Genomic DNA, 14,572 nt, shown 5'->3' with positions numbered 1-14,572 from the left:
TCCCGCCGAGGACACGAGGTGCCTATGAAGGTTTCCTCTACGTAAAAGAGAAAGGAAAGGAAGAAGTCGATATGTGGAACAGATTAGTTATCTGATCGTGGTTAATGTTTAAGATTGTGAAAATTTATGAATGTTACTGACTGTATTGCAAGGTAAGGAATTTGTAACATTAAATATACAATTCCATATTCTTCTGAATGCAAATAAAGAAATGTTTCCTAAATAAAAATATCTCCGAGCTAAATATTATAACGTTTTACATTGGATATTTTATGTATTTTTTTATATTATTTATATGCATTCTATATATTTGTACACTTTTAAATTTTCCATAAATACATAAAATTTCTGTTACAAATTATTATAATTTTTATAATAGATGGCTAAATTGATAAAATTATCTGAAAGAAAAGAAAAAATACGCTTTGTGACTCAAAATGTCATGCTTTTTTCCCTCGTTGTAGCAAATAATTGTTGGATAGCAGTTGTTTATACGAATTTATTTTTCTGTAAATATAGCTAAACAAGTAGAACCTTACAGAGATATATTTAAAACATTAAAAATCTTTATCGCTGAAATAAAAGAAAGATTAAAACCGAACCAAATATTTTTGATACTTGCAACATATTAAACTATACCGATTATCACCTGCTAAATTCTGTGTGAAAAGAGCACAACTTGTGACTTACCAAATTCACTGAACAAGCAAAAAAGAAGTTTAGTTTTTTCTAGTGTTTCTAAACAATATTAGCTTTAACTACCTGCCATATGTACATAAATGTGGTACGGTCATTAATAACCCTGTAATTAATTGTTATTAGTTAATTAATAATTAATAACTTGTAATTTAAGAAAAGAGATTGTAATATGAAAATTGAAGAATCGCTGTGGAATTAATTTTATGATGTGTCTGTTGTCTAAAAAACTAGAAACTAGAAGAAAACTAGAAAAAACTAGTGTGCCTGGACCTGTCGGCGTCCTATTGATACCGATCCGCCACACTAGATTGGTTTGAGTTTTCGTTGGTCAAAGTGCAATTTATCTAAATTTCACGTTTCGTGCGTAACCAAGATTTATGTAGCAATTTATTTTAACTTATTTGCCCGGGGCTATAAGACTCAAGTGCATTTTATATATGTTTGTTATGAATGAAACGACTTAATTCGTTTGCATATGTATAGATGTATGAGGTGAAGTTTCTTAATGACAAGTTTAAAATTTGTTTTCGCAACTGAACTTTAGAATTCTTGTTATCAATATTACCAGTTCTTCATATAATTCTTTGTTGTACATACTGACTTTTTATGATTTCAATTTAGATACCATTATTCTAGACTGAAATTGGAATTATTAAAATATGCAGCGCATCCGTAAATTATACTCGAATTTTTTAAATAAACTGTAATTTGAACATATGGTTTGAAGGAAGTCAGGTACGAAAAAGGATTATTTGAAACTTTCTTCCTCACACAATTTTTCTTGTTTTTATCGTTTTGCACGAATTATATTTGAAAATAGAAGATAGAAAGTTCGAAAAAGAAATAAGAAAAAAGAAAAAAGTAATGTACCTTTTCATAAATGTAGCATTTAGATGTAGAATCGATCACTCTAGTATTGGGACACTCTTCAAAACAGGATACCTTTTCAAATGTCTTAAATTTCTTGAGAAGGCAACAGGAAGTTGTAAGGAAAAATTTGAAAGAATTGAAATTGATCGGAATCGTGGAGAAAAATAGTAAAGATTATTTTTTACAAGTTTTTTATCTGAGCGGCTAATGAAAATTTGAACTAATTTGACTAAAAATTTCATCGAAATCGGTTAATGCAGAAACAAATAACAGGTACCGAAAGATGTAAGAATCTTTAGATCTATTATTTTTACTCGGAAGTCGTGAAAAACTGCAATTATCGCCATTTTTAACCGTTTGTAGCTCATAGCAACTTTAACCGACTTTGATCAAATGTTAAGCATGTACATAATTGACATAAATCCACAGAATGTTTTTTACCCGCCGCCTAGTAAATTAATCCTTTTAACTTCCCTCCCCTCCCCCCCGCCCAAAAAAAAACTCAAGTCAAATGTCCGAATATTAATGTGTCCGACTGTATGTACATATGAAGCTTCAGGTCATAAATATTTAGGTTCATCTTTCACGTTTTACCACAACATATTTATTTATTTTACTTTTAATCGTTTGAAATAACTATCTGTCTTCTTTTCTCGCTTTATAACATCGTTATATAACATGGCTTCCATTGATTCATTAACATAGCAATAATAGTGGAATATTTATAATAAATATCGGTATATAGAACATATTAATATGACATTTATAAATATCATAAAACATTAAGAATTTTATCTCTTATTTAATCACTTCAGAATTGATTTTTTCTTAAACTATGTATAATATTTTTCCTTCGCTGATTCCATTATTAATAGTATAAATATACTGTTTTTGTAAAGAAGATATAGTACACTAAGATTTTACTGTTTTATCGAAAACAAATACATCTATTGCTTCATTAATTAATAACTTGTTAAAGTATAATGTGATGTGTACGCAATATCGAACATAAATTAATTAAAAGTTAAAATTTCATAATAAAGCCTATTAGTTTTAGTGTTTTATCGCGACATAGAAAATGTAGATTCAGACTTTCTGGAAGCTAATCTTACTCGATCACTGTTAAAAATACAGAACTATTCGAGTCTAGTAACTATGAGATCACTTTTCACTTTTCTAGGCCGGAAAGAGAAGAATAAATATTCCATGAACAATTTCTAATGCTTTTAAAAATCAATGAATGGCACTTTACATTATTCAATTCTAGTAATATGTTTTATTTTTTGTTTATTTTATTTTTTGGGCCGCTTTGGCATGTTTTTTTTTTAAGGATATGGTTATGATTTTGACACAAGGCAAAGTGATAATGAGAACGATCTTCTGCACGAGATTGACAATGCTTTGAAATTCGGCAAGGGATTTCTGTTTGGGAAAGGTGCGTTTCATTATTTTGCTTAGTTAATTACAGCATGCGTTTTACTGAAAAATTAATGAAAAGTATATAAAAAAATATTATGGGAAGATAACATAGATAATAAATTAGTTTTTACAATACTTATTTATTTTATAAATATGTATTTCAGTTTTTTATTTCAGGTATGCATACAACTTATTTAAAAATTTTATGATATATCTAATCTGACATCTTGTAATTATTATAATTTGTACATCTTCTAATTAACTATATTTTCCGTTGAATTATTCATTCTTTTATCAAAGTCAAAGGAACTTGGTTCTCCATAATGGATTTCTTTCGCTCTTTCATTTGAATTTCTGAAACACCTATCTGTTCCAGTAATGAATAATACATATTTACTAATTTTTACAATAATACATGAAAAACGGAAATGAACTATTTTTTCAAACATCGTATAATATGGAATATATGATATAAAAAATCAGTACAATTTTTGGAAAATACTACAGTTTTTATGCAATCTACACAAAGCGACCAGAAACAGTTTAATATTTAAACGATAGAATAATGAGAAATTTTACAAATAATTATAAACGTAAGTAAAATAATAAAAATGATGAATTAATATGAGGGTAACAAAATCAACCTGGGAAATGTAAAATTTTTACGAATGTTACTTTACTTTACACCCGTGTAATTGAATAGAGTTCAACGTTTTTTGTGAAACTGTACTCAAAGATATAATTAACGCATTCCCTGCTATGTAGGCCAACAGTGATCTATGCTATTTAGTACGAGCACGTACACTAAATAAAAGATTATGTTATTTGTCATCAGCAAACTATAGATTAGAATAGAAATTATATTATATTAAATATAAATTATTATATTTTAAATATTACAACAAATATTTTCCTTTAGATATTTTGTATATTCTTATATATTCTATACGTTTTGTGTATTTTCGTACATTTAAACTTCCCGTAGATGCATAAATAACCGCAGCATACTTATTGGTATTATTTACCAATTAGGAGGAATTGGAAGAAAAGCAAAACCAAAAAGTATCCACGATAAAGAATTTAATATAATTGCAAATATTTTATAATTCAATGCCATACTATAAATTTCTCACTCAGTTTTAAGCTGGTAACATATATTTGTTCTTATAAATAGTTGCAGTGTTCTCTACTTTGCAGTATAGATGACATCGAAACAAATTTCATTAGATGACATTAGATTAAGTTAAAGTGGAATCTTAATTATTCGAACTAATCATATTACATTAATTTATGAATTTTGAAAAACGAAGGATAAAGTTTATTAATCGAACAACTCGTTTCCCTCTGAGGAAAGATCATATTTTAAACTATTTTATAAATGGTAGTATTAAACAGAAAGAAAAACATTTTAATTTCTTAATTTCCCTCATAATCGATATGGGAGCAATTAATCTTTCCATTAATCGGAGTTCTGATAATTGAGATTCGATTGTATTTTTTTCCTATAGCTTACTTACAAAGTGCCTCGCTTTATATATCTATATTATATGTTTCTATTATAAGAAACCAACGTACGGCACAAAATTTTATTTAAAAAGCATTCGTTAATTTTTATTACATCAAACCTATGTAAAATACAAAGCTTTACCTAAAAAGTAATCGTTAATTCGATGTTTGGCATACGGTTCAGCTGCATTTATTCTCCGCGTTACTCCATAGTCACTGTTCGTTAAACCGAAGTTAAGAAAAGCAAAGTTCTACACACCGTCCGTAGATACCATGTCGAAGGTAAATAAAGAGGGAAAAAAAGAATATATACAATTGCTCGAGAAAGTATTGGAATACTTATAGAGACCTTTTGACCAATATATATTATGTGTGTTATACGAAACATTTTGCAATCTCATTAACCTATGAGTTTATTATTATTTATCATATTAACCCTATAGACGAACGAAAATGTATATAAAAGTTACAAGATATTTAGTGTAAGCATGTATGTATTTCGCAAAAATCATAAAAGTATTTAAACATTTATTATATCAATAAGACTAAATATTCGGTGGGTGATGTTTAACAATTATCGTATGCTCAAAATGGCAGTTTATGCTTTACATCAATTTTTTACTAAATATAATTTGCAACGAATATCTTGTAACTTTTATATACATTTTCAGATTAGTTTCACAAAGTGTATTTCTTGTAACACACACAGCATAAATAGATCAAATTTTTGAATTGTAAGGGTTCGAATACTTTTGCGAGCCACTATACGCGGTGTAACATTTATGTTTGACCCGAGACCAAGGATCGTGGTTCGATACGAATTTTCGTGCGTTACGAGAAGCCACGTCACGCTACTATTTTGAATTGCCGGCTTCTGCGTAGTCGAACGAGTCGAAGAGCGCGGCGATGATGGTGGTAGCGCGACAGCGGCGCGGCGCGGCATTGCCATCAGGCATCGTGACGCTTCGCAGTCCGCGGTTATTCTTCGAAGTTCGTTCGTAATCGCGTTATCTGGTGCAAATTTCCGTCGATTAACCCGAAGAACAAAGCGCATACAATGTTGGAAAAAAGTGAGTGTCTACGTTATTAGAAAAATTTTGATATCAATCGCTTAAAAATATGACGTGTGTAGAGGTAGGACTTTTTGTTACGATGTCGTGTCGTCTTAAGGACTCGTTCAACAGGTTGTCCTGCGAACGCCGCTTTAAAATGGGGGATGCTTTAAAGTTCGAACGACTACTCGATGTTTCCGTTCCAGCGCGCTATGCGGATTTCCGTCTTTATCTTTTAAAGTGACTATGTTTGTGTAGACACATGTGCTTCCAACAGTTCTGCATAATTTCTGCAAGGGCACTGGATTATTTATTCAATATTCCACGTCAAGATTAGTTTTTTTTTTTTTAGTTCATGTTATTGTCCGTTGCAACTGATTCGTCGAATCTGTGAATATTTTGTTTTCGATGAAAATTAAAGTATCTGTTAATTTAATTCTGTTTGTAGAGACATACTTTCCATAATATTTGATAATTTCTTTAAAAAGTTGGTTTATTGATTGAAAATTATAATGAAAGTTATAAGTGAAAAAAAAGTATTTGTAAAATAATTTCTTTTAATGTTAATCTTCTTTTTCTTTTAATTCCTTCTATGATACATTTTGTATTTTGGATGAAGATTAAGGTGACTTTTAAATTTGTACAAATACAAGTAGGTTTTCAACAAGTTTTAGTAGTATTGTGGGAGGAATCATTTATTGTTTCGGAATTGTATTGGAAATTATAATTGAAAATACTTGTAGATATAATGACGAATTAATGCGTACTTGTAAATATGTACAATGTATTTCAATTCTATCTATTTGTTTATGTTTTTATATATTTCTTTTTTTTATATTTCTATTATAGTATAAACATCGCCTTAAATATTAAGACTTTGATTAAAGATTTATTTAATTATACTATAAAATTTCGTTAAATGATGTTTTAATCAAATATTGAAGCTTAAATATGATTATATAAATTCATTTATAATTTAGATCCTTTATTTAGGAAACTTATATACATACATAATACATAAATATTTAATTTCATATGAATATTTTATTTAACATGTACAGGGTGTCTCGGCGTTGATTATACAACCCGAAGGAAGTGATTGTACATAAACAAATAAGTCGAAAATATAGAATAAATTTTTTTCATTTGAGATTTTGTTTTCGAGAAAACCGACTTTGAATTTCCTCGGAATACGCATGCGCTTGACCATGTCGTGGTTAAACAGATCACGATACAAACCATATGCCGTAGGTTTATGAGTAATAACAACGCATGTAATTCTTAAGATTTACTTTATTAATGCAAAAATTGTTGAAAACGCTGGCTACCGTACTGCATACACAGGTGTGCTCCCCGAATTAAATTTGTAAATTAAATACCCCTTGATTTTTATCTGTGGGATCATACTAAATGAAAAGTTTATTTCGAAAACAACACCAGTCCTCCATAATTAAAAGTGAGGATCATTTTTGCGTTCGAAGAACTGAAAACGAAAAACGAAAAAATTGGAAAGCGTGCACGAAAATGTAATTCGGAAAGCACATCTGTGTATGCAGTACAGTGGTCAGCATTTTCAACAATTTTGCATTAATAAAGTGAATCTTAAGAATTACATAATCGTAAATCTATTGCATATGGTTTGTACCGTAATCCGTTTAAATTTTAATCCGACATAGTCAAGTGCATGCATATTCGGAGGAAATTCATAGTCGATTTTCTCGAGAACAAAGCCTGAAATGAAAAAAAATTTATTCCATATTCTCGACTTATTTCCTCATGTACAATCATCCCTTCTAGGTTGTACAATTAATACTGGGACACCCTGTATAAATTCGATATCCAGTGTAGAAATAATTCTGTAATAAAGGAAGCTCCAGTATAACTGATCTTTCAAACATTAAATGCTTAAATCAAGAAAAGAAAATGACAATCGAAACGTATTTCTTCATCACTTTACTAACGTTAACTCGTGGCGTTAATCGCGATTCCCCGCGTTCGAAGCAACGGTTAAATGTTAAACTCTATAAAGCACAAGATCGTATTTGAGACAAGCCCGACTCTCATTACTTTATCGAATAAGGATTTGTAAGAAGCGTTCGTAAATATTTACACGTTACGCATTAAAGGCTGTCTGAATACGTTTTACGAATATGAACTTAAGAGAGCCGACACATTGAATTTATTAAGTACATCGAGGATTGTGTGTTAAAACTGAGAAATTCGCGATACCTGACAGTGTTTAGCAAACACATAGAGGAAAACGTGCAGTAGAGCTTGTTGGTTGGCGGACCTCGATTACATAAAGGTGTCACGTTACCGCTCCGTAGATTGCACGAAATTGCAATATACGTGTGTTCAAGGCAGAAGACGCGTGCTATTTTCGTTTGTCGGGGACTGGCGTCTTCCGCTCCTGAGGTTCCTTCCGGTCGCGAAATTCAATTTGGACGACTCGATGATTGAGCATTTACTTTTTACCAATCAATTGGTTCTATTTATTCGATTTGAATACAGTGCTCTGCAAAAGTTTCTGATTAGATAAATTTGTTTATTTCATATTCCAAAAATATTATTTTAAAAAACTTTTAACTAATATTATACAATTATATGTATAACAATGTTTATTTGTTGTACTGTTTTCTTTTACTTTCAATGATCCTATATTCAATATTAACTTCAATTCTTGTAGATATTACTTTTAGAGTATGTTGATATAGTAAAAATCTATATAGCCCAAAATTTCAGCAATTAAGTGATTATCTAATATTTCTCTAGCATATTCATTTTCAATCTGTGACGTATAAATATGGAAATTTACGATAAGCTTTATTTCAACAACAGAAAGGTTTCATACCCTATCTATAAAATGGACCTAATATTTTTCAGAAAAAAAAGAATTCTTTGCTATTTTTCCATTAAGTTATATTAAAACATACTATTTAATATTAGATATATGAATATCAATACTGTTTCAGTATTTTACGTAGTTTCTAAGCCAAGAGAACACAGATACACCTACTGAAATGGCAAAATAGTTAAGAATAAAAATTGATGATAAATTTTAATTCTTAATTACATTAGGTAATAAAAAGTTTAGAAGTTTCTTTTATAGTGTAATGACAGTTAATTTTTTAATTATGTTCAACCGATGACTCGATGTTAAGGAAACTCTAAAATGTAAAAAGCCATTGCATAGATATCGTACTTTGAAGAATACTTTATGTTCTACGTACGATCTTTTCCATCTTCGTACGTCCTGTTACCTTTCTTTCCTTTTATTTTTGCTTCGAAGCTCATTAAGCTTGCTTCTATATTAATGACCCGCATCGTTCTTATAAAGAAGCAATTTAAGACCTCTTTAGTACGTTCCTTATCACGATTTAAGGTAACAAAATAGTAGCTGCTCTCGTTATAGGAGTAGATCTATCCTATACATGTTTTATCCAACGAAACAAGAGGACTATATTCATCCATACCGATGAATGAAAAAAATATTTTTCATTTGTACAAAATATGTAAAATTTATAATCCATAATGGGATTATCTTAACAGAAATACTTTCTATTATATAATATCTTAATTTAATAAAATTTAAGTATGAATTATGGACTAAATTATGAATTACGAATTATGAGCAGTAAATTTTTATCTAGATATACCTCCAAAACTTACATGTTTAAGACATTTGTTTAATTGTGAACATAAAGATTAAGGTCAATGTCATTTAAGCGCTGTCCTTACATCCTCTTAGGACTTACTCATACATTATGTGATTATGTATGCGTATGGTTAGAAAGGAAATTAATTTTTTAAAGCCCATGACCGGAAGGGAGGAGAAAGTAAGTATATAATGCCTGTGTATCTATTATTTTTAGAGTTTGCTCGAGGAAAGTTTCTCTGTTTTTTGTTGGGAAACTCACGCTGTGCCTTCAAGAGAAGTAATGTCATGCTTCCCGGGTCACATTGTCTGTCAATGCGGATATCACCTTTAAATAGTGTATTTGAAATAGACAAAGTGATTGATGAGCATATATGTTAGAAAGCAGATACGTCGAAAGAGTTCCACATCCATAAAATCAAATATTAAGATACAGTAATAAATGATCAGGAAAATAGCAAATATCTCAAAATGTTAAAGTAATTAAAAAAAGCGCGGAATTATGTTAAAAGTATAAATATTACGAAAATATATCTAATATATATATATATATAATTTGTTTAATAAATAAATAAAATAATACATCATAAAATACAACAGTCACTTGAGTACTTATTTTGTAAATATTACGTTATTAGAAAATATTTTATAAGTTCTATAGGACGATGATAATTAGTAGACTGCGAATTTTTATGCATTTACAGGAAATTTGAAAATGCAATGACGAAGATGCAAAAATAAAAGAAATATAAGATATTCAAAGTATAGTACTTTGGTGGATAAAAATTTTCGATCGAGATTCTATTTTCTTAATTATATTTTCAAACTGTGAATGTACATAAACGTCTGCAGTCAAATATTTAAGTACTTATAATTTGAGAAACGCAAATGCCAATCCGCCATATGCAAGGACAGCCTTGTGTTCGGTTTATTATACGTAAGACAGTCAACAATTTTATAGATTTCGTTTATTTTGTCATTATTTATAATCAAAGAGTTTCGACAATTTTCGTACAAATGAAATATTTTTATAGTTCAGAATTTTCCAAGTTAATTATTACGAATTATCTTATGTATTTTTAGTAAACAACAAGTAAAATTATGAGTTTGGATCCTTAAAGTACTTATTGATATTTTCAGAGAACGTTATGTTCGCTCCCACGTTTAAAGCTTCTTCCGCAACACCAGGTAAAGTTGCAAACGAAACGTGTGAGACTAACAGAGTGTTTTATATTATTACAAATCGTATATTAAAAAATAAACACGATGTCTAACAAATACGTTTGTATGTATTATCATTGTAATTATTGCTACTAAGATATGATTATATTACCACAGAATATGAAATTTTTCTGTCATTTAAAAGGCAATTTTGCAATAAATTTAACATAGGATTTATAACATTTTTAGACGGAATTTTTTCACGTAGTTTTCACGCATTTAGTAGTTTTCAAAATAATTATTTCCATGTCAAAATTCTGTAATATTATTGAATTTTTCATTCATTACCTGAATCTAGGACAACGTAAAGTCATTTTTTGAAAGTGGTTCTATTACTTAGTTACCTATATATGACATTAATTTCTTAGAAATATTTTTTAATTCCGTTCACAAAGATTTGGAATCCAGGTTATTTACTGAGAACAGAGAATAATTTATTGCATGTTTGAAATGTAGTAGACTTGAGATCTTACGAAAATATTTTGTATAATATTGTTGAATGGCGCATTCCCAATTTAAAAATTGTCTAATGTAACTTTAACTATTTACATATCCTGTATTTTTTGATATGCATGTTTGTAATTACTTGTTAATTATATGTGTTAAATATCGAAGCTTATCTATTCAAATGAAATTTTAGCAGGAATAAATATTTCTTTGATCTTCATAACCAATAATAATAATACGATTGTCATACAAAATTTAAATTATTTTTTTAAGACATATGGAGTATAAAAATAAAGTTGGATATACAGACGCCTAACATTTCATTAAGATTTGTTACAGATCGAAGTATGAAGCAATGATCATGATTATTCATTTGTTCGCGATTAATTAAATGATTCTTATTTTATGCGTAAAATCTAACAATATACAATCTATTTTTCTACTTAAATTCAGGTAGGAACACTCTCTTTGCATATACATATACACTTCCACAAATAGGTATTAGATATTCCTTAGCAATTTGTATATATACAAGATATTTAGATTTTTATTACTAATAAATTATTAGTTAAGATAATGATTCTGGTATACAGCAAAATCATGTGAAAGCTACCTGAAAAAGAGAAAGAGTTAGAAGAACATGATAAATTAAAATCATACTTATCTATATAATAAACTATTGATGTAAACCTCGTTGAAAAAATTTGGAATAAATTAAATGGAAAACTCATCTCTTTATGGACTTATTGACACACTTAGAACAAAAAAGAAACAATAAACATGATAGAAAATCTAATAATACGAGTATCAAAATTGATTAAAGTAGTAATCCAATGATGCAGGTAATATAGAGAAGGAAAAGTTATGTGTTATTTTATCACAAGTGATGAAATATTTTACTAAAATATTGAATGTACCTATGGATTTTATATACTTTTAAGATTATAATCAGGTAATATAATCAGGCAAAGATATTAATAAGTTTTTAATGACGTATAATATTAGGTATCCCTAAAAGAAATCAATACGGTTTAATTTAGGAAAATCAAATCGCTATTAAACATTTTATTAAGTGTCTCATATATTAAACATGTAACAAGACAAAATATTTACATATATTCATATGTACAACAACGATATTGTTTAATTTACTAAAATCGTTTTGCAATTAAACAAGGCGAAGACAAAACAGACAGTAAATAATTTATCTTTCTGATAATCTTTCCTAACACGTTTGTGTAATATTGGTATGTATCTCTTGTTTGAATCTTTGTAGTACGTCTGTTGCATGTAAGCAAGCCAGTTTATCTGAAGTTACATTAATGCTCATTAATGCCACTCAATTTCTGGCATATAATTTTTAAATAATTCAAAATGAAAATTGGCATAGAACGTGATAAGTTGTTTTAGAAAATCCCCACAGCATTACACTTTAATATACTCCTCGGTCAATTATAATTAGACGTATGTTAATACCGACGCCCACGAATTTCTAATTTTATGAACGTTCCTACCAAATGAACTGCTGTTTATCTTACTGTTGCAATCGACGCTTATAAAATCAAAATTGTTTTCCCGAATCTTATAGACTGCTTCGAGTGATGAATGAAAAGAACGAGACGACTTCGCCGTTTCCTTATCAAATTTTTGAATTTATTAAAGATTATACACTGCTCAAAGTAATTGATTTTAGAATTCTCTGATAAGAACAGAATGAAACTTAAAACAACGAAGTTTTGAAAAGGCCAGTGAATCAATTAATCTTCAGATCAAAAGTATCTTCTAGAATTATACTGACGCTTTTTCAAAATTACGAGCAGCACAAATTATTATAAAATTAATAAATTACTTGTGAATTTTTGTTGATATCAGAAGTTCGGGTGAAAGCATATGCCAAAGAAATCAAACTGAAAGCTATATATAAAATATAAATGCACGCAGTAAAAAGAAAACTTTATTCATCTACTTGACTAAAAATCATTCAAATTTCCAAAAATACATCACTATAAATCTATAAAATTGCTGCGAAAAACAATGGATTGTTCATTTTAATCGTCCGCGTTAGTCACTATGATCATGATTACATGATTATTCGCATGATCACTACATATTATTAAAGTTAAACTTTAGATATACTTTTGTGTAAGAATTATTGAGAAATTAAAAAAAGGAATATAGAAAAATATGAAAAAGTATATTTGTTCCACTCTTATATCAATAAAATAGTTCCAACGACATGACCAGATATTTGAAATAATATCGGAAAAGATTTCTAATTTATAGGAGGTTTATGTCGACATATTGTACACCTAATTCGAAATTTTTTATCGTACTCCTTAATTGGATTACGTATGAAAAATCCTTTAGACATATTTTATTTATGATCGTTATTTTAATAAGAAAAAATATATTTGTCTTGTACATATTGATCTCATTATGTTTTAAATGCGGAAGAGTAAAATGTAGTAAGATATTTCAAACCATAACAACGATTTAAATATACCAATTTCTGAAATTGAGATTAGATTTTGTAAAATTTTACTTTAAAATTACTGAAACTACAATATGTACTTGAGAAATTAGTTTTTGAAACTTTAAATGTGTGTAATGAAATATTCGCGATTTTGTTAAATTTATAAACAATTAAAATAAATAAATCATTGAAGCTAATAACGTTCTTGACAATTATACCTAGTCTTGATTGATATTATTTATAAACATCAGCACAACGATAGCCAGTAGTTAGAATGGGTAAATCGAGCTGTTGCGGCTAATTGAATGCGAATTCGATATTCTCAAAAACACACCTAAGTATGATAATATGTTGTGTTATATTTTCGACTATCTTTTACACGAGGAATCGCCTCCTTTTCGGTTAATACACAGACATTTTGTATGTGAAAAATAATTAAATTGCAATTGATCCCTTAGTTTAGTTATTCGTCCTTGTGGTTCAACTTTGAGAAATATATTTTCATAATTGTTTGTTTTATTTGTATAATTAGATTTATCGATGGATTAAATTACCATTATTGTGAAGTAATGAGTAATTGAAGACGATTCCCCTGTATTTCACACGATAGATTTTATAAAATAAAAGTTAAAATATTTACTAAATTAATAGTTCTTTGAAATAGATAAGGATAATAATTTTTTTATAGACAAAATCAAGACGGACCTAGTGTATTAAAAATTAAATGACTCCATTTAATAGTTGCGCGACTCAATTTTTGTCTGAACATTTTTTTCATATAGCATGTAACTTACCAGTAATTGGCATTTATAAATTAAAATCGGACACCTTGTATATATGTATATATCGCACACTTGCGATGGAAACGACATAACTCAAAAAACGCGATTTTCGAGTTGTCATTATGCAAATAATGCAGAGGCACTCTTGGAGCTATTATGAAAATCTTGTTCATTTATCTTCATAATTTGACGGGTAGAGAGAAATTACATACATGTGTATCTCGCCCTCGCAAAATCATCTGACAGTATGCTGTATTTTATAAATGCGTTTTATTATGGGATATGTCCTAACTAAAACAATGGTTTTCGAGAGTTAAAAACTAAAAATGAAGAGAAACTTAACTATAGTTAACTATAGTTAACACGAAGCTATTTCTACCAAAACCAGTGAAAATGACTGGTCTTTAAAAAGTACGTAATAATAGAATATTTTTATATTTATTGATTT

The 14,572-nt window shown here is 28.6% G+C and overlaps 1 protein-coding gene across 1 annotated transcript in view; it reads left to right on the top strand.

Moving 5' to 3' along the window:
- The window catches only part of LOC100740896, a gene marked incomplete at its 3' end in the record, with an annotated part of 216,037 nt that overhangs the window by 72,657 nt on the left and 128,808 nt on the right, over nt 1-14,572 (top strand). The window contains 2 exon segments of the mRNA XM_033320227.1: nt 2,900-3,004; nt 10,342-10,389. Of these exon segments, the coding sequence (XP_033176118.1) occupies nt 2,900-3,004; nt 10,342-10,389 (153 nt within the window).

The sequence above is a fragment of the Bombus impatiens genome, unplaced genomic scaffold (genome assembly GCF_000188095.3).
Source record: "Bombus impatiens unplaced genomic scaffold, BIMP_2.2 scf_0261, whole genome shotgun sequence".
In the NCBI taxonomy this organism is placed as follows: domain Eukaryota; kingdom Metazoa; phylum Arthropoda; class Insecta; order Hymenoptera; family Apidae; genus Bombus; species Bombus impatiens.
The sequence above is the reverse complement of the archived record's forward strand: the minus strand, read 5'-3'. Positions and strand labels throughout refer to the sequence as shown.